General features: G+C 35.6%; 1 protein-coding gene across 2 annotated transcripts; it reads right to left on the bottom strand.

Annotated features, from left to right (window-relative positions):
• Window positions 1-108: 108 nt before the first annotated feature.
• CDC37L1 (cell division cycle 37 like 1, HSP90 cochaperone) lies at window positions 109-20,125 on the bottom strand. Of its 2 annotated transcripts, XM_023627305.2 has the most exons (8): window positions 19,765-20,125; window positions 15,691-15,972; window positions 12,700-12,793; window positions 10,855-10,970; window positions 10,166-10,288; window positions 6,399-6,563; window positions 5,948-5,977; window positions 109-2,552 (listed from the first exon to the last, which is right to left on the bottom strand). In XM_023627305.2, exons 1-8 carry the CDS (start codon window positions 19,894-19,896, stop codon window positions 2,451-2,453), a joined length of 1,044 nt encoding a protein of 347 aa, XP_023483073.1. In that variant the 5' UTR covers window positions 19,897-20,125; the 3' UTR covers window positions 109-2,450. The 2 variants fall into 2 exon arrangements, with proteins under 2 accessions (XP_023483073.1, XP_005605044.1); XM_005604987.4 differs by lacking the exon at window positions 5,948-5,977.
• Window positions 20,126-21,487: the final 1,362 nt, after the last annotated feature.

Here is a 21,487-nt window from a genome sequence, read left to right as displayed (position 1 = left end):
AACGTTACTAATCTGTCTCTCCTAGAGAATAATTGCCAATCAGTATTATCTCCACCACCATTGATAAAATGACACTGAGTTAATAGGGAATAAATAGAGTGATAACTATTTGGTTTTAAAAAAATCTTTTATTAGAAGATTAATTTTACCAAATGAAACAAAAATCTTTGATGGGTACTTTGATGTCAAAGATGTTTCATTCATCTGTTTGGACTTTCCATAGTTTGTTTAGAGAAAATTGTCCAACGTGAAATATGAATTGTCCCTTTGCTTAGTATGCTCTTATTATTTCTTAAGAAACAGAAAAGAGAACATTTCTCTTAAGAGGAGTTAGTTCTTAGTACTGCAGCAAAATAAAACAAAATAAAAAGGATGTCAATTTACTGTTCTTAATACTAAAGTACTGCTAAATACGTAACAGTCATAGTCTTTAAGTGTAAATTCTGGCATCAGTCACTGGTTCCCAAAATAAATCCAATCACATTTTCACAATCAAAACATAGAACACTTCCTTTTCAAAGTTAAAAAGCAGACATAGCCAAAATTTAAATAGCTCTTGAATACTTCCTGTTTTAGAAAACAAAAACCAAAAAACCCTTCAGAACAGTCAGTTCGTTGATAATTTCTCTCCTTCTAGTCTTCAGTCATTAATACCTCTATCTTATAGAAGGTAAAATGACATTCAAAACAATTTGGATGCTTAAGAGGCAAATCCTGGCGAAAAGTGAAGTCGAGGAATGGAAGTAATGGTTCAAGTAACATTTCTGTGAAACGGGATTTTACTCCTGTGTCCATTCCCTATCTCATAGGAAGGGAAAAACAAGAGCTTGCTAAAAGAGAAAAAAACTTCTATAACTAGGTCATCGGTAAAAAAAAAAAAAAAATACAGGCTGATGAATACTACCATATAAATTAGTCAAATATTTTATTATAGAGTATATATTTATATCAAAAGCACAAAGAGTTTTATTCTGAAAACCAGGAAGATTGTGATGTTACAGAAGTATGATTCAGTAATTCCAGTCCATTTCTATGGGTAGTGAGTGCCTTATCACCTCAGTTAAGACAAGGTGCAAATGAGGCCAAGGTCACAGGTCTGATCACCATATGGGTCCCTTAGCATTATTCGGTTTCTGAAATTGAGGAATGTATTCCCAATCCCAGCAAGCCATTTCCAAATGTTTGCTACTAGTCTCAATGGGACTGAACCAAAGACTACACGCAATACAAATCAAAGTTCATGTTCCTATACATCAGAAGATTAATCCTCACATAATAAGGATAGCATAATTAGCACTGTCATCTAACTCCAAATAAAATGAATCATCAAATATCATGGCATATTTGAAGTGAATTATATAGGACGTAGTAAAGCTAAGAAGCATTCTATGGTAACTGAGCTAATGAGAGGAATGACAAATGTAGTAAAAGCCATCATTACCGATAACGATCACTAAGTTCTTAGAAATAAGTAGTTGCCAGGTCAAGGCAGTTAGCTCTACAAGATTTCTCTTGCTTTTTAAAAAAGTCCTTGGGCTACACTAGAGTGAAACAAACAATAACCATAATTTAAAAAGTCAGATTCTTCTTCCTGTTTGTTCTTACAGGCCATTAGTATTCTTTTAAAACTTGCTCCCTGAGAGATCCCAGACTATGTCAAGTACAGAAATTAAGAGTGAGCTTGAAGTTGATCTTATTAAAAAAAATATTAGCTTTATCACTTTTTATATCACTACAATGCTTAATATTAAAAAGTCAACAGAGTAAAATCAACTTCTAAGGAATATAGTTTTGAGAATACTTAACGGAATAAATTTAGTGTTTATATAAAATAGATATTAGTCAAGGATTTAACTGATGGTGCCGAAAATACAAACATAATATTATTTTAAGGGGAAAGACTTTGTTTTCATTTGTACCACCCAGCTTATTTAGTAGATTATCAACTACTGATTTATTGCTTTTAATATGATGAAACACGAGATCTGACAGCTAAATTAGCAGTAGGATACAAGTACATTTTTTATCTTTAATCATTTTTATAGAATAGGACATGTACATATCCATATAAAAAGAGACTGTAGCAGATGCCTCCTAGAATCAACCAGTTCTTGTAAACATTACATTTGTGCAGATTTTCATACTTTGATTCCAAAATTGAGAACAATAAGATTAAAGGCAAATTTAGTAGCGCAAAAAAAAAAAAAAGTCCAGTTTGACTTCCTGCAACATACGGTACCACTCCTCTCTCCAGGAAAAACAAAACAAAACAAAAAAACCTAGCAGCACATAAAAAAAAAAATGTTACAAAACGTTTCAGTACTCTTTTTTCCCTCCCATCAAAAACTGAACAAAAATAAAGTGCAGCACCCATAAAAGTGTCAAGAAAATAGCCAAGTTCTTCCTTTCTTGTAACAAAATAGCACTTGGCCTCAGCAGTCTTAACCAAATTATACAGTGTCCATCATTTTGGGTTCATCATCTTCTTTATGTACCACTGAGTTTAAACTGCAGAGAGCTGTATTGATAGAATACTGAAGATAATCTGGATTCTGAAAAAAAAAGTATAGGGAAGAAACAATGGATGATAACCAGTTTTATGCCAGTATATGCAACTACATATTCAGTTTCACATTCTCTCCATTTCTCTGCAGTACAGCAGAGTGAGAAAGAAGATGGACTTTGAAGTCAGACTTGGGATGAAATTCAAGAAGTCAAAAAGAGAAAAAATAGACTATTACCACTTAATCCAAAAAAGATGTGATAAAGACAGAATGATCTATGTGAAAAAAAGCAATGTAATAAACATTACTTTTTTCTCCTTTTAACAAACTGTATAATTTTAACTATTTAATCATACAAGGCTACATCATTCATGTTATTTATTATATGTACATAGCCATTGATAATTTAAGAGATAAATATGGCATTAAGCCAGCAATATATTTTGAAGATCACTATCTAATAATTATAACAGTAAATACTAAACACGCCAAATACTTGAATAAGGAAAAAAATCCATTTATAGGTAAAAATTATAGCTATCTTCAGAGTCGATTCTGGTTTCCCAAAGGTTAAAATCAAGTGAGAAACTGTTAATCTTTTGAGAGGTACTTGGGCCCCTATTTAAAAAATTGAGAATAAAAGAATAGCTTTTTTTGTTTATTTTTTAAATGGAAAAACTCATAAATGTTCTACTTGTTTATTTCTAAAACTAGGAACAGAAAACCTTATTCAATAAATGCAAAAATAAAAACATTATTTGTTAAAGCACCATGAATAGGGGCATAAGCCCTTAAGACCCAGGACTTTGGAAAGTTCTTCTCCCAAAATTCGATTTTGTCTGGTCAGTTGTTCTGAATATCTGCTGGTAAGAGTTTTACTACTGTATCACCTAGTTTCATTTGTTTATTTTATTTAATAAACACCAATGAGGAAAATATTGCAAACGGGACAGCTGCTTTAAATCTCCCCTTCCCATAGGGAGGCAGCATTTTCAAAAGATCCACTTAATAAAGTACAATAGTTTGTGATTCCTTTATTGTAAAAGTCAAAATCTAGCTAGAAGTTGGATTATTCCCAAACTGAGGTCTGGGACACTAAAATAACATTGACCTCGGATGAAAATAACATCACAATTTAATAAAATTAAAAGCTAGTCTATAGGATAAACCTAAGGTAACTGTTACTTTTATCTCTATCCCAAGAGGCTTTGGTTTAGTTCTCTCAAAACTAAGGATAATAGTATGTGGCTTATTTCACCAGATTGTTATCAATTAAAAAAAGCAGTGAAAAGCTAAACTGTTACCCAAGTTTAAGTTTTATAAAAGATTAATATTCTCATTACATTATCTGATTCTCCAAAGAAACAAAGTGCTAAGACATTTTCTAACAATCCAGGCCCAATTCCAAAAGCCTTCAGAACAGAGCTTATAATTATTCTATTAAGACTAGGCTCCAGTTTTCCGTGAGAGAATTTTGACTATTAGAGTTGGCTAAAAAGTGTCTCCAGAACTCATCTACCCACTTCCCTAAGAACTGTAAGACATCATCATGGAGAGACTTTAAAAAAAAAAAAAAAAAAAAGGCAACCAATGTACCTAACCTAATCTACACTCAAGTTCCACTGTTCACCCCATATTCTCATCTGGTACCAATCTCAACACATGTCTTGTCCCAGTGATCAATTCTTCCCAAGAGCACATGACTGAGCGTCTTGCCCTATTTCCAATAAACAATTCAACAACAGTACAGGGGAATGAGCAGTGATGTAGGATAGGAATCTAGGATTAGGATATTAGCTCTGTCACTTATTTTACTGACTTCAGGCAAATTACTTGACCTCCATAAGCTGTTTATTCATCCATACAATGAATGAAAATGAATCACAGAGTTTTTGAGATTGCAAAATACTTTATGTTGTATCATTTAATCTATAAACTGATATAATAAAAATGGGATTATGGTAAGCTTTTCTTCCAAATCTCCTCTGAGCTGACAATTTAGTCCCTCAGGCTGCCTCTCATCTTATCCTGTTCCCCTCAACCAGTTGACAATCCTGCATATCTAGCTGAAATCTTATCCAGCCCTTCTCTCCCTCAGGAGGACTAGACCAGGATGCTTAACTTCTCCCACCAAGAGGAACTGGTCTGTTAGCTCAAGTGAATTAAGCATAAACAGCCCTAGTAACATCAGCAATTCAAAAGTGTCAAAATTGTATAATCTCAGGCCTCCTGCCAAAATGACTGCAAGGGGATACATACCTAGCAGCAGACCTCAGTTGCTATCTGATTTGTATGAGAACTTACTTCTCTCAAACCAGAAGCAACTCTAATACAGGCTTCTTATATTTTAATGTGTACTTTCCCCCTCTTATGTTTAGAATCAATGATATCCTTCAAAAGTCTTTTTCCTTTGCATTCATTATGTGATATCTTAATTTTAGGAGGTTTGTATACTGGACTTGACAGTGACTTCATCATAAAATCTCCTTGGAAAGACGACTCTCTGTGGGCTATTTCTCAAGGAAACGAAGAGAAAATTACTATATTTAAACAGCATTAAGAGAGAATCTGCAGGACAAATGGAGAGGGAATATTGCTTGCATGTCTAACTAAGGGGTAACGTTACTAATTATTTAAAAATCAGGCCTTGATTATTTCCATCCTTGAGAATAATATTTTTGGCTGAGTTGAATATAATAAATTGCTTTCCTTAAATTGTCCCTTTGGCTTACAATACATGTAACTGGAATGTTGAAATTATAGAGACATAAGGTCAAGATACTGAAAATCTCAATTCCTACCGATTTATGAGATTTAAAAATAAATTCAGGGCTCTCCTCACATTGCTTTCTGAATGAGACTTCCCTTTTCATTGTATAGGCAACAGACTAAACTGGCTAAAGCTGGTCTTAAAATCTTGGGGCCTGGGAAATGAGAGATGACTGGGGTCAATTAAAATGCCACAAAAATCAAAATGGGCAGCAACTTTCTAATGATAATTTAAAATTGTAATCCTAAGTAGTATCAGACAGACCAGTGATCTAACTTCCTCTTCTTTTTGACATAAGTTCTTTCATGCTAGTGACATGGTTTTATCTTGATCTAATAGCAGACTTCAGAGGCTCAAACAGTTGGCCAATGTTACCAGAAAGAGCGGCTTAGCATGAACTACATTAATGTGTAGTAACAACGTTACATCTGGTAGGCAACACCAACATTTAACAAGATAACACTAAATAAACTCATGTAACAGATCATCTTGGTTGCCACTTGGATGTATGCTTTGAAGCTAATTCATCCTGATAAATTCTTAACAATATAGTTCTACTCAGAATGGGAGGGGTTCCTCAGGAGCCATGGTGAGAAATTTATGACTGAGAAGATCAATAGGTAACACCCGCCCTTAAAAAAGCTTAGGTGCAACTCATCTCTTCTATACTTACAGCAGTGGAATTTGGTGTCTCTCTAAATACCTAAGGGATGGAAGAGATTTAGTGCCAAATTAAGTTATCTTCTGAGGCAAGAATATTTTTAACATCTAAGAAGAAAAAGTAGTCCAAAAGAACAAAAATTATGTGAACTAATACATTTATAAAATAAGTATTTGCTGGGGCTGGCCCCATGGCTGAGTGGTTAAGTTCGCGTGCTCTGCTTGCGGTCCAGGGTTTCACTGGCTTGGATCCTGGGCGCGGACATGGCACCGCTCATCAGGCCATGCTGAGGCGGCATCCCACATGCCACAACTAGAAGGACCCACAACTAAAATATACAGCTATATACTGGGGGGCTTTGGGGAGAAAGCAGGAAAAAAAAAAAAAAAGATTGGCAACAGTTGTTAGCTCAGGTGCCAATCTTTAAAAAATAAATAAATAAATATTTGCTTTTCCAACTTACCTGTGGTAAGGATTCTAATAAACCTATAGATCCAATACCAGAATGGGGAACATGATTCTGCACTGTCATAGGCTGAAAACTTGGTGATTGAGAATAAAGTCTGACTCTTGACTTGAAAGCTTCAAGTTCATTTTTGAATGCTTCAAAATAACCTTCTTCCTCTGCCTAGAAAACAAAGAAGACTGTGTTTCTCAAAACTTCCAGACCACACAGTAAATTCTAACAAGCGTCTATCAGGTCTGAAGTGGAGGAAGTAAAGATGAGGTGAATAGTTTAAATGTAGAAACCACCAAGATCCCTGTCAGATTTGTGAAAACTGCCTGTTTTATAGGAATATTAATGATTGGTTTGTTCCATTTCCTTCTGTTTCAGCAAAATAAAACAAATTAATAAGAAATGACCCCTCTTTATAAACACACATACAAATATAACAAAAGAAAGTAGGCATTCTCTGTATTTCTCTTGATTTATCCGTATTCTTGACAGGATCCAAAATAGTCCTCATTTAACTTGTCATATTCATTCTATCCTCTTCCCACTGCCAACCAACAACCAAGGGATATTCTTAAAACCTTTTAATTCTCCATCAATGAGGAGGCACTATTACCTATTTCTAGTAATTCTCTAACCCTATACTCCCTATTTGTAAAAGTGATGAAAACCAAATAAAACTCAACATTCAACTTCATTATGGAAATATCTTAGTGTTTAAGTTAAGCAAGTACCTTCTTTTCAACATTATGGAAAGAAGTACAATGAATTATGTTGATGGAGGGGAACTCCCTCCAAGATATATAATATAAATAAAAGTCTTGATACAAAATACCCTGTTGGCAGTAGCCTCCATTTATAAACGTTTCCTTTGCAGATCAAGAATAGCACAATGCACATCCTTCACTTACAGAACATAGGCTTTAAGTTCAAGTGGTGGAAGAGATTTTGTCAAGATTTCATTCCTTAATATCTTGGAGCGCCTTTGTCTGAAGTGCTATTTTTACTTTAATGTAGTTTAGGTTGTGTAACCAGATTAAAACCTGTGGATTAGTTATTAGCATCAATATTTATAAACATAATGCAGACAGTGTTCTGTGCTGCCATTTTATCTTTTTATGAATTTAAGAATCATTTCCTTAATTATATGATAGCATTTCACTTTAGTCATTATATGGTATTCATATGGACATATGGAATGTTAGTCTTCATATCCAAAAGTAATCCTTCTGAAATGGTTATGCAGCAAACTATTAAAGGAATCAAGTGGCAAAAGTGCCGACCTTACTGCATGCCTAAGGCCTGGGGATTTAGATCTAGAGAGACTTGACTGAATTTTGCTTTATTAAGCAACCTATGGGTCATTTGCTTAATTTCTCTATGCTAAGTTCCTCACTTGTAAAACAGAAATAATAATCCTCATGTTATGATTTAATGAGTTATTGCACATAAAGTGCTTAGAATAGTATCTGGCACAAAGTAGCCCCCCGTGAAAGTTATTCCTAATTTAAAAAAAAAATATTATTAAGAACACAGTGTTAAGATTAAAGACTTCAGTGCTTTTCTGTTCTATTTTGTCAAAGTAAATTTCAAAGAATATATATAGTTTGGCTATGTTCCATTGTCCTATTAAGGACTATTTTCAAACATATCCATTAATGTAAGATGAAAAAGAAAGTATGGTTTATATTATGCCTATGTGTCAAATGACTATTTAGAATAGTCATCAGAAACCTACCTAAAACACCAACTCAATTGTTTACTCACTAAAACTCTACTTCTTTGGGACAATTTCCTGTTTAGGTTGCACTTTAGAAGAGTTTACAGCATTTAAGGTGGGTTATTGCCACCCTGACATACTTTTTTAAATTTAAAAACACAATTTTTTTCTGTATATAAAAGAAAATATGTTCATCGTAGTCTATTAAAAAGAAAATAGAAATCATTTATAATTCCATCACCCGGTATAATCAAAGTTAAACTTTTGGTATATAGTATTTCCTTCTAACTTCTAATTGTGTATGCTAAAATGTATCATATATGCAAAAGAACATGTAAAAGATGTATTTATCTACAGTTTATTGGGCAAAACCCCACTATGTACCCACAGAAATTAGGAAACAGATCATTACTAGTGCCTTAGAAATCATTTGCCAAGAGCATTCCCTCTCTCTCTCTGAGGTTACCATTATTGTCACTTTTGTCTTAATCACCCCTTTGCCTCTTTAGTTTTATGGCCTATATATGTAGTATCCCTCAACAATATATTATTTAGTTCTGCTTGTTTTTGAACTTTATAAAAAATACAAAATATTTTTTAAATGATACTGAATCTGTCATTCTGTGACTTGCTTTTTCATTCTCGTTTTTTTATCCATGCTGATTGCTGGTTAGTATTTTACCAAATGAATATACCATAATTTATTCATTCTACTGATAATAGACATTTGATTGTTCCCAGGCTTTTTGCTATTATGAACAATTCTAGTATGAACATTACGGTATCTAGTACACATGTGTAAGAGTTTCTCTAGGGCAGTAGTTCTCAAACTTTATGATCTCAGGACTCCCTCACACTTGTGAAAATTACTGAGGAAACTAAAGAGCTCCTGTTTATGTGGGCTATATCTGTCAATATTTACTGTGTTAGAAATTAAAACCAAGGAATTTAAAAAATATTAACTAAAATATAACAATAACAAACTCACTACATGTTAATATTTATAACATATTTTTATTTAAAAAACTTCATTTCCAAAACATGAGAAGACTGACTTAATAGAAGATAGCTACATTCACACATCTGCTTCTGTATCAGTCTCTACTGTACACTCATGAGAGAATGAGTATGAATATGGCAAATAAAATCTTGGTATTATTATGAAAATAGTTTTGACTCAGGGCCTCCTGAGAGGGTCTTGAAGACCCTTGGGTGTCCTTGGACCACATATTGAGAAATCTATTTTCTAGCGTATGTACTTAGAAGAATTTCTGGGCATTAGCACTTGTTCAGCTCTACTAGGAAATTTTCCAAAGTGGTTGTACCAATTTATACTCCCATAAGCAGTGAATGCAAATTCTTATTGCTCTACTTCTTGTACAACTTTTAAATTATTACTAATCTAGTGAGTGTGAAATGGTAGTTAATCTTTCTAGAGATATCTGTCTTTCTTTAACATGGCCAGCATCATCCTGTATATATTAACAAAGTATCACTTCTTTTGACTTGATAGCAAAGCATTTTCTCAGATCATTAAAAATTCCTCAAAAATATAATCTTAATGGCTGCATGATATTCTGTGTACAGGTTTGGTTTTTTTTAACCATTCCTCTAACTGCTGAATTTTTAGGTTCTTTCCCCTTTTTTTCAATACACAAGTCTGATTTCTCATTAAACTGTGAGTTCTACATATGGAGGATACCATACCTGTTTTGTTCTACACTGTCCTGAGCATCTTAAACATCTGTGCTTTGCATTAGTAGGTGCTCAATATTTACTGAATGAATAAACGATGGGACACTCTAATTTTCCTGAATACATACATTCATTTGAACGGGTCTCAGTTTCATATACATGCTACAGTACAGCCTCTTATATTGCTCTCCTAACTCTAAATTAGCATGAAATCAGCAATATAATTTTCCTTTCCGCTATAAAGTCTACAGAATTTAGCCTGTGGTATCCTGGTTGGATGGTTTCCTTTGATATGTACAGACCACAGAAATCTCAGCTAAGGCCTAACCTTCCCATTTAACAATACCAAATAGCTACTTACTTTGGCTTTCTGGAAAAACAAACGAAAACACCCTCTTGGATCCACATTACAACTTTTGGCCATTTCCATAATAAACTGCATTACAACAGCTTGATGTGCTATTTGTTCCATTAAAGCCCCTTTCTGAAAATAAAGACATTAAAATTACAAAAACTACCTCTGGAAATATACTTAATATTGTGATTACTATTTGGATTTTTAAAACATGAATTTTCTATAGGTTAAAAAAGAACAAGGTGTAGGGGCCGGCCCAGTGGCACGGTGGTTAAGTTCGCGTGCTCCGCTTCGGTAGCCTAGGGTACACGAGTTCGGATCCTGGGCACAGACCTATACATTGCTCATCAAGCCAAGTGTAGTGGCACCCCACATACAAAATAGAGGAAGACTGGGAAGAGATGTTGGCTCAGGGCCAATCTTACTCATGGAAAAAAAAAAGGTTTATATTATATGGGAACCAGAGACGGGGAGTCAGGGAAAGCACACTGGAAAAGTCTCCTTATGCTGACTGAAACAGCTGAAAAAAAAATCCCACAGTAAACTCAAGTAGATCTGAAAATAAAAAAAAATTCTAATTCCATTCAATGACCTTCCTACTTTCATTTAAAGTAAGGTAAAAAACAAAACAAAAAACCAACAAAGTAAATCAGAATTCCACTAAGGTTCCCAGAAACTCAAGGTTCACATGATACCTGTTCAGCTTCTAGATGAAAACACCATAAAATAAGATATTTAGCAGTTTCTTCACATACAAGGTATGGATGGTCAGACAAAAATCTCTGACTATCATCCCATCGACTCAACATACCTGTAAAAGAAAAAGAATTAAATCATGAATGTCAAATATTTTCTTCTTATAAGCAAAGAAATGGTATTTAAAATAAAATGATTCTCTTTAAAGACAATTCATATTACCACAGCAGTATGTTATCGTAAGAGCAAATGAAAAGGGATAAAACTTTAAAGCAAGAGCCAGTATAGTGGAAACAGCCTCCAAACTTCACAGCAAGTTTTATTTTAGATAATTAGGCTAAAGTAGGGTCACCAGTTTAACGCCAAAAAAATCCTGCCTCTGGGGGATGCCCGAAGTTCCAGGCCATTGGGATAGTTGGTTATCTTAGGCAAAAGTAAGTACAGATGATTTCAAGAAATTCAACATTATTTATTCATAGAATACAAATTTTTCTATTAGAAAGATGGAAAAGAAAGCAAAACCTCAAGAAATTATGCTATGCAAACAAAAACTTAGTAAAAGATTCAGGAAAACCACATTATCCCTATTAAAAAATGTTTAAAATGATATGGTAAAAAGTTGACAGCACGGAAAACCAATCCATTCAGTGTCATAATAGTAAACATACTTTAACCATTTTAGTCATGTTAACTAGTCATGTTTATATACATAGAAAACAAAATCTTTCAAAAATCAGTTAAGCATATTTGAAAATTTTGCTATCTTGCTTCAAAATATCAAACTATCCCAAATACTATTTAAAGTGTATCTTCATCTTCATCCAAATTAGTAAGAAATTTGGTCAAAAAGTTGATACCACCCAAGTAATCATGTAACCAGCAAAGTATAAGAAAAATGAACATTTTATGAATAAACTGCATAAAAAGAAGGGAAAAAAATCTAAAGTAGTATCCATTGTCTTGCCTTGACATAACTGAAGGATGAATGATATTCTGAATATTTTTGGGGAAAAAACACCATAGGAAAAAGATTTCAAAATGCCATTTTAAAAGCCTATTAACGTATTACAAAAACTATGTTTACTAAATTAACAGATTACTTGGGATCAAAAAAATATGCCTTGAACCTTAACTCCTAACACTACCCAGCAGCATTTTCAGCCCAACAGTACACCACTGCTTCTAATCCTTAGAACACAGCATGCTGTTTCCCAACTCTGCCTTTGTACATGGTGTTGCTGTTACCTTGCCTCCCGTATCTACATGGAAAACTCCTCTGTTTCTCATAATCTAGCTCAGATATCACCTCCTTTTGGGAAGTCTTCACTACATCAACTCCCATCCCACTGCTTTTCCCCAATAGAGAAAACTATTTTTTAGTTCTTTGTGTACATATTTCTATTACTATATTTATATGAATAACAGTTAAAGATCTGCATGATTTATATATAGCAACATATCCAAAACTGAAAAAATTAATGCTAATCTTATACTCATAAGATAAACAGATACCAAGGAAGCAAAGAGGAACAGACAAAAGCAAAGACTGGTGAGGAGCTGGAAAGAGGCTAGGGAATAAACAAAGACCATGTCCTGGAGGGTAGTGCTAGATAACAATAGACTGAACTTTGCTTCCCCTCACCATTCGGTTTACTCTCAATCTGTTTTATTTAGGACCAAAAAAAAAATCTAAAACAAGAGCTGTACACTGCGTCACAAGTAGCTACACAACTAGAGTTTGTCACTTATTTTCTCTTTGGTCCCCATTTTATAAATCCACTTTTTGTGCACATGTTTATGATACCAAATGTTACAAAAGAAGGAAACTCAAATAGTAGACTTACCAAAATGTCTGATTTTTTGCTCATATTTCTGCATAAATGATTTTGATTTATCTTCATCTTCTGTTTCTTTCCTTTTATCTTGATTAATAAAACTCTAAGAAAAAATTTTGAAGTTAAAATCAGATTTTATATTCTAATTGAACCATCTTTCTCAGATACCGAATGCCTAACAATCCCTCCTATAGACACTAGTAGTGTTATACTGATACTATATCATTAAATTCATCTGTTAAACTATTAAAAATTAAAATTTTCTTCTATTGGAGTTTCATTAGCTTTGTTTAAAATGATATTTGTGAGAAATTACAGAATTATTTTAGAAATCATACAAAAAAACAAATGAATTAACTTTTTTGTTAAACAATTTCCCTATCAAAGTTAAGTACAGAAAGATCCTTTACATACATAATTTACATTTTGCATTATTCATTTCCATTAAATATCTGCAACTCTAACCAAATCTTTGGAGTTCTTGCTGGAAATAAACTTAGAAATTCGAAGCATATACATAATAAAGTATATTTACTATAAAGTTTCTGATAAGACATAAACCTAAAATAGACTTTTGTCATAAACTTTCTTAGGAGATGCCAAACAGTTTGATTCTGAAATAAAGTACAAATTTCTATTAAGAAAGTCCTTATTTTCAGTTAAATAAGTCATAAAACAGACCAAGATGAAGCTTTTATCTAGCCAAAAAAACTGGCAGAACGGTTTCTCAGAACATTCTGTGATCCCATTTAAACCTTGACATCATCGCTGCCAAAAACGTAAATCTGCCAGTTTACAATCAGGAAGCACAGAAAAGTTTTATTTATTTCAAAATAAAAGCATTTTTTTCCCCTTTAATATCTTCTTTACCTAAACCAGCTCTGTCCAATAGAAATATAAGCCAAATCACAACTGTAGTTTTCTATTAGCCACATTAAAAAGCACAAAGAAACAGATGAAATCAATAACACATTTATTTAAGCCAACATATAATTTCAACATGTAAGCAATACAAAAAAATTATTAATTAAATATTTTATTTTCTTTTTGGTACTAAGTCATTGGCATCTGGTGTGTATTTTACACTTACAGCACATCTCAATTCGGACTAGCCACATTTCAAGCACTCAGCAGTACATGTGGCTAGTGGCTATCGAGTTGGACAGTGCAGATCTAGACCAGTCCTCTCAAGTCTCAAGCTCCCAGACAAAAATCAATGTACGATTTTGAGCAAATGACTGGAACATAAAGATAGTCCTAATTAATTTGTGGTATAAATGTAGGCTATGTTAGAACTTAAGTTTAAAAAAAGAGAAGTAGAGACAAATAAATATTTTCTTTGTGACCAGTGTGTTAAAAGAAGAGACACTAACTTAATGAAACAAAGAAACATTGCTGTGACATTCCTTCTGGAAGAAAAAAATTATTTTAAATACTTATGGGGTATAAATACAAACCAGAAGTAAAATAACACTTTAAGAAGACACACTACTTAGAAGAATATACAGACATAGTGAATCATTCAGATAAAGAAATGATCATGTTGTGGGAGAGGAAAAATATCTAAATATACATTGGTACAGGCACAGAAAAAGTCTAGAAAGATACAACTCTGTTAACAGTGGTTATCTCTGGGAAATGAAACTGAAGTGAAAGAAGCCTTTCAATCTACTTTACATACTTATGTATTGTTTTTTTTGTTTCATTTTGCTTTTTACAATAAGCATGTTGTACTCACAATTTTTCTTGATTAAAGAATAAAGTACTGATAGGGCTAGTGGTGGTGTACATTTACCTATGTGTATCATCTGTTGCTGTAGCACAACTAGAGCTGGTGCAGGGGAAGGAAATTAACGAGTGCTTAGAGAGTGGGTTGAGAGTGGATGCCAGGACAGAAACAAGCTGTGGTATAGACTGAGACATCTAGAGAATAATGATGGTTAAAGATGAAGTGAATGTGGACTTAGACAAGAATGAGTAGTCTATCTCTGAAGCTTGAGAGTTAAGTTTAGTATAAATAGAAAGAAGTTCCGCTGCACACACTAGTAGAAAATGACTGAATTTGATGGCCCATTTCTTGTTCAGATAAAAAAGTCAAAGAAGAAGGCCTATATAATCCAGTGAGAAACAGAACACTGATCTTACTATATTAACTACTAACCTGGCAAAAGTACTGTACTACTGTACTAGTCCTTTCAGTAATAATGCTTGTAACACTAAGTCCAGATTACTGCCTGAGTTTTACTAAATACACAATGCTAAATAACACTGAAAGACTTTATTTAATAAATCCAGTAACTATACATTGGTGTTACAAAAGTGATAGCAAGCTGATAGCACAGCAACATCAGAAAGCGCTCACGGACTGGACTGGTGGTTACCAGAGGGGAAGGAGGGAGGGGAGTGAGTGAAAGGGGTGTTTAGGCACATGTATATGTTGATGGATTATAATTAGTCTTTGGGTGGTGAACACAAGGTAATCTACACAGAAATCAAAATATGATGATGTACAACAGAAATTTATATAATGTTATAAACCAATGTTACTGCAATAAAAAATAATAATAATAAAAGAAAGCTCTCATAATATCTGAGCTTTACCATGTGCCAGGCAGGCACCATCCCACGTACTTTTAAGACATTACCTTATTTAGTCTTCATACCCACCCTGTATTATTGAGGAAACTGAGGCTTAGAGATGTTAAGTGACTTGCCCAAGGTCACAAAGCCAGTACTGACAAAGCTGAGATTTGAGGCAGTCTGGTATCAGAGCCCACACTTATGTCCAGTGTGCTACAGTGCAACCATATATTTGTATTAAGAAGCACCCACATTAGACAGTATCGGGGATACAGGTTTCTGTAACAAGCACTTTCATAAACTGTCAAAACTGAACACTGTTTTACAGGATTCGGTTTCTTTGCTAGCAAATATGCACAACTGGTTTGCACAAACACTTCAGTTTTTTTTCTTTCATTATGGTCCAATAAAAGGCCATACCTTATTAAAAACATCCTTGCTTATGGCATCCATGTTCCACAGACACATTCTCTCTCTTTGTACTAGAGCCTCTTCTTTCTGCCGCCATTCCTCTTCCCGTTGCCTCAGTTCTGATAGGGCTGTTTGTGCTTTGGCATGTTCCTGATCCAAGGACTCAGAGTTATGCAGTGCTAAGCTACCAAGTTTCTGCTGAGCTTCAGCGAGATTCCATTTGCACGCCACAGAGCTCTTCACAAACTCTTTCTGCTTTTGGCAAGCCAGTTCAATTCCATGGCTATACATCTGGATAAATAACAATGTTTGTAAGAAATGAAGAAGGCAGCACAGTTCAATTTTTCTTTTAGTCAAGGATTTCTGTACAATGCTTTTGGTATATAGGTATCCTGCCTTCTGTGTAGGCAGTTACATTTTTATATTATAGGCCTTGTTTCATCAAACTCTAAGTTTCTTTGTTAATCTGCACCCCTCCCCCAACAACTAACAGCAACAAAAAGCCTAGCAACTAGCACAGAGTCCTGCATACAGCTGGTGCTCAACAAACATTTGATTTATAGTCTTTATAATCCTGAAACAGCAGAATAATGAGAACAGAAGCTTAAATCTAGGTCATCAATTTACCATCCAACATGCTGAAAACCAGACCTTCATAGTTTGGTTTTCCAAGTTCTTTACTGCATCGAACCTCTTATTTTGAAATAACCATTTCTTGGTTTCTATTTTCTTTCTTTATCATTCCAATCCTTGGTGATTTGAGAAGTTCTTATTGGAAATTTCTATTTATAACTGACTATATCAGACAGATATTCTTTAACTTAACCCTAATCAAAATAGGCAAAGTCATTTTAAAAACTAAAGCCAACTGACCCACCCCAATGACTCTGTTCCACTCAGAAGCAGTAGTAATTAGTTTTAATATTTACTGAACCACTACAGGTAAGGCACTATGATGGGTGTTTAATTCCTTATATGCCACAGCTCTATAAAACAAAAGCTGAAGGCATATATTTTTATGATTTCTTAGCTAAAATGTAGATCAATTTCAAACTGAGTACTCAGAAGAATTTTACTCCAATCTGTTCCATTATCTGCATCACTCTTCAAGCCCTTTTAATTTCACACCTTAATTATATAAATACAGCCTTTCTCATCTTAAGCCCTTCTCCACTCTACTAGACTTGGAGTGATCTCTCCAAAAAACGAATCCGGTAATATTACATACTTAGACCTTGGGATAAAGTGCAAACTCTGTGGCACAGCATGGTCCTTCATGATCTCACTTTCTATTCTCTCTCTAGACTCATTTCTAGTGATTCTTCTAATTGTCTGCTTACTCTTTTTATCCCCACTCCCCCAAACTCCTATCCCCATTTCAGATTCTGGCATCACTTCCCTCAGTTTTCTCTTATCCCTTCCCTTCCCATCCAGGTTATGCATACTTCTGTAGTAGTGTTTTCACACAATGTTGTGCTTGTTTGCTTACTCAACTATCAGCTTCTTGAGAGGCTAGAATTCAATAAATCTTAGATGAATAAATGATTCTCCACTTCTTGGAACAGACTAGTCGTGGCAAAGAATTCTCAGGCACGCAATATGCAAGGCCTCCTCTTCCTAGCTGAGGTTTCAGGCAAACTTAGATTTCTTTTGGGGCAATGTGGACACTGTTGCTATTCAGATGATTTATTTAGTCACTTAGAAGGTTTGGAGCCCAGGTACCCGATGGCCCTAATCAACCAAGTAAAATATTTATTTTTAGTGTTTGCTATCTTAGAATAAGATCAAGAATAACTGTAGACTATGCTTAAAAAGGGGCCAGGAAAATGAGAAAGCGATAACATTTATTATTTTGTAAGGAATGACAAAGATATACTAAGAAAGACAATATGGACTAATGGAAATATCTTGCATTTTCAAATTATGTGGGAGCAAATGTTCATTCCTCAAATCAAACACAGAAATCTGACTTCCAAATTCCAAAGATGTTTTAAGTTTAAAGTCTTCTCCACGGACTACACAGACAACATTTGGCCATTTGAGCAAACTATGCAACATGCACTAATTAAAAGATCATATTTTATCTGTGAACATACTGAGATTTTAGAGGGATATTAAACATAATTACATTTTCATGAACATAAATAGCAGCTGTTAGCATTAGGTCTACTAATGCAACTTTATGCAAAAAATTCTCAAACAGGCTCTCTAAATTCCAAACTGCCTTTACATTCAAGTGCATCTCAGAAGTATACATCACATATGACATTAAGATGTCTAGATTCTCCATATTTGGTAAAATTAAACCAAAGCTGTTTTTTTAAAACAAGATTATAAAATATTTATAAATTGAATTAAACATTTTATTCTTTCAAATATTCTAATCCAAATCTTAAATCCTAAAGTCAGCAAGATAAATAAGTAGGTTTGTTATAATCACATGAACTAACTTAGGATTAGTAATCACCTTGCAAAGTTTAACACCATTCAAAAGTAGTTTCAGCCATATAAAGTTTTACATTACATCACAGGATGGGCAGTGCAATATGTAGATGGGGAAAAACACTGTATCCAGGGGTCAGAAGTGAGCTCTAGTTTTAATTCTGTCACTAACTGGCTATATGGTCTCATGCAAATCACTTTTAACGAAGGAGATAAGCTATTCACTTCCAAAATCCCTTTCAAGTAAATAAGCTTATAATTCCAAGTGCACAAGTAAAAAGTTAATATACAGATATTTTTTAAATTCAGAGTTTCTCTTAGATTACTTTTATGATTCAAGCATAATGCACTGAAATTCTGGGGACCCTTCTATTCTCTCCATATGCCTTCAAAATTGACGATGACAGCTGCTGTTCATTCTTTTTTTTCTCTCTGTAACACATTCATTACGCGCTCATATAACACACTTTGTATATAAAGATGACACTAGCTATCCATAATTAGTGGCTGACTACTAACCATCAACTCTCATTCTGTCCTCCTAAAAAATGTCTTGCGCTTTCCCAGTGGCTGGCTGGCCGAAGTACAGTCTGTGGTTATGAAACAGCATTTTTCTCCATGGGAAGCCAACTAACGCTGTGAGCTGGGCATAGGATCGATGACCCTACACTTAATGGCAAACGATTTAAATCACTCATCTTCATTAACAGGTAGCAAGATGAGTCTAGAGAAAAACTGTATTAATTCAATTAAGCTCTTAGGGACCCCATTTTGCAAGAAGCCTAGAAAGCAGACACCAATAATCCTTTTCATTGAACATATTAGTGTTTAGTTTGTGATCCTTCCAAAATATACTCGGGTTAGCAGAAAAACGAAGACAAGGTGATATGAGTAGGAAAGCACTCCCTAAGACAGGACCCAGAAAAATCCTAAATGGCATATCACATTTGAATAAGTTTCAGAAGAAGGAAGGCTGCGCTGAAAACCACAAGTAGCATCAGAAATCTGAAGAAAAACGCAAACGTGTGCGTATATGTTTTTACTGGAGATGATGTGAATCCAAACTAAAAAGATAACCGTAAGGAAAAAATGGTCACGCGAATGGGAGAGATTTACGCCAGCATCAAAAGCGAGGTTTACAGAATTTGCTCAGATGTCAAGTCAGTGAAATTGGACCTGAAAGCTTTACAAGTCAGGAGCTCAGTGAACTGGTGAAATACAACCATTCACCGTTCCTAACTGCCAACTATGCACAAGTATTAGCGCCTTCAACAGAATAAAGTGCTCAGATAAAAGCACGCACAAGAGGACAAAGGGTCAGTGTTATAGCGTGAGCCGCCCCAAATCTGGGTGCTGTCAGGAGAGGGGTGGTGGATGGGGGAAGGAACGTCTTCCACGGGTGAGGAGGAATCTGCCAAGGTGAAAAAGGTGTGCGTGGTGGTGGAGGTTGGGAATATGTGGCCAGCCCCTCTTCGAAGCCCTCAGAAGATGCTACAATAGTCGTGGGATGGCATCAGGTCCCCGGGGGTGGGGTGGGGGGACGCAGAGTAGCGCAGAGCAGAGGGTCTCGGAGACAGGGAGTTTGGGGGCCCTCCCCACCCCACCGCACCCCACCCCCCACAGAATGCGGGCCCCTCTCACCTGGGCGCCGCCGCCCGGCAGCTGGGGGCAGCGGGGAGAACCAGGGGACACGTCCAAGTCACTCTCTTCCTCAGCCTCCCCCTCGGCCCGAGGGAGGCTCCAAGGTCCTGGCGGCGGCCACGGCTGCTCCATGTCCGCCTGCCCCCGACCCTAAAACTGCCACTGCCAACGGACTTGGCGTGACTGGAACTTGCTGCGCGGAGCCAGCCGCCCCAGGGGGCCGGGGCCGTTACCCAGAATCCCTTTCCTGACCGCGACTCCGACGCACGCCCCACGCTAGCCTGGGCCGCGCCACCGGCGGACGGCGGAAAGAGACGGACTCGACTTTGTACGTCACTTCCGGCTTGGAGGGCGGGGCCATGGGGGTGGGCTGTCGGGCCTGCGTGTAGGGGGCGGGTCTGCAACGTTTTCTTGTTTAAAGGTCCGTTCTCGGAAGTCCTTCAGCGCTGCTGATATACTCGTAACGGTGTTGCGGATCCTGGAGTATTAAATACTTGTTTGGTTTTCCCCTACGCTGTAGACAGTGGGCCCTGGACGCCAGGAGGTGCTCGGACCGAGTGTGGTCCACTTTGCCTGTTGTTTAAAAACTGCAGCTCATTCTTGGACATTGACATGTAAACCAGTTCTGAAACTGGGGTGGGGGAGGGGAGAAGAGGGAAGAATTTTGAAAAGCAAGGCCAATTTTCCTCTCATTTCGAGTTACAAGTGAAACTTGGCTGGGAGGAATACGCCAAAGATGCGGACACATTTAAGAGGGCGAACTAGGACCAGCCCAGGGAGTCTCATTTCAAAACACGCAAGTTTAACAATCAGGCGTTGCTGCCCTACTCATAATTGAAGAGACCCAAATAAAAACAAGACGCCATTTTTTCAATCTCGTAGATTGGCAAATTTATGAAGTTTGTCAATACCGAGTGTTGACAAGATGTGAGGAAATCTGTTAGAATGTCATTTGTCTAACCTTTCAGGAGGGGTAATTTTACAATATCAGAGGTTTAAGTGCTTTGATTCAGCAATTTCACTACGAGGAAATTATCCAAAGATGCGTTATTTTTGCACCAATATCCAATGACTTATCTGCAAAGATGTTTATTACAGCATTTGTGTGTGTGTGGCAGGAAAAAACCATCGAATTGCCCATCAATAGAGAAACGTAAATAAATCATATATATTAATACAATAGGATATTATCAGTCTTTAAAAAGAGTAAAGTAGATATAAATGTCCTGATATAGAAATATTTCCAAAATGTGTTCAGTGAAAAAAAGAAAAGCAAGTTGCAGAATTAGATATATGTCTATATATCTGTATCTATCTATTGAGAAAGACAGTGATCCAATTTGTGTAAAAACAAATTTTTGTGTGTGTGTATGTGTGTGTGTGTGCACATGTGTATAGAAAATTCCTGGAGGGTAAACAAGAATTGTTAATGATTACCCCTGGTGGGTAAGCCTGGGGAGGAAAGTTTCTGACCATCTTTACTTTCCACTTTTAGCTTTCCTGTATTGTGCTGTTTGACTATTTTCTGGTGAATACATGTTATATCTTTTTTTATATCTTTTTTATTTTATTTATTGAGTTCCTAATAGTTTACATCAATGTGAGATTTCAGTTGTGCATTATTTCTTGTCTGTCACCTCATAAGGGCTACCCTTCACCCCCTGTGCTTACCCCCTTCCCCTGGTAACCACTGAACTGTTTTCTTTGTCCATGTGTTTGTTTA

This window comes from Equus caballus, chromosome 23, assembly GCF_041296265.1.
Source record: "Equus caballus isolate H_3958 breed thoroughbred chromosome 23, TB-T2T, whole genome shotgun sequence".
NCBI classification, from domain to species: domain Eukaryota; kingdom Metazoa; phylum Chordata; class Mammalia; order Perissodactyla; family Equidae; genus Equus; species Equus caballus.
Note: the sequence above shows the minus strand (reverse complement) of the source record. Positions and strands in the feature narration are given on the sequence as shown.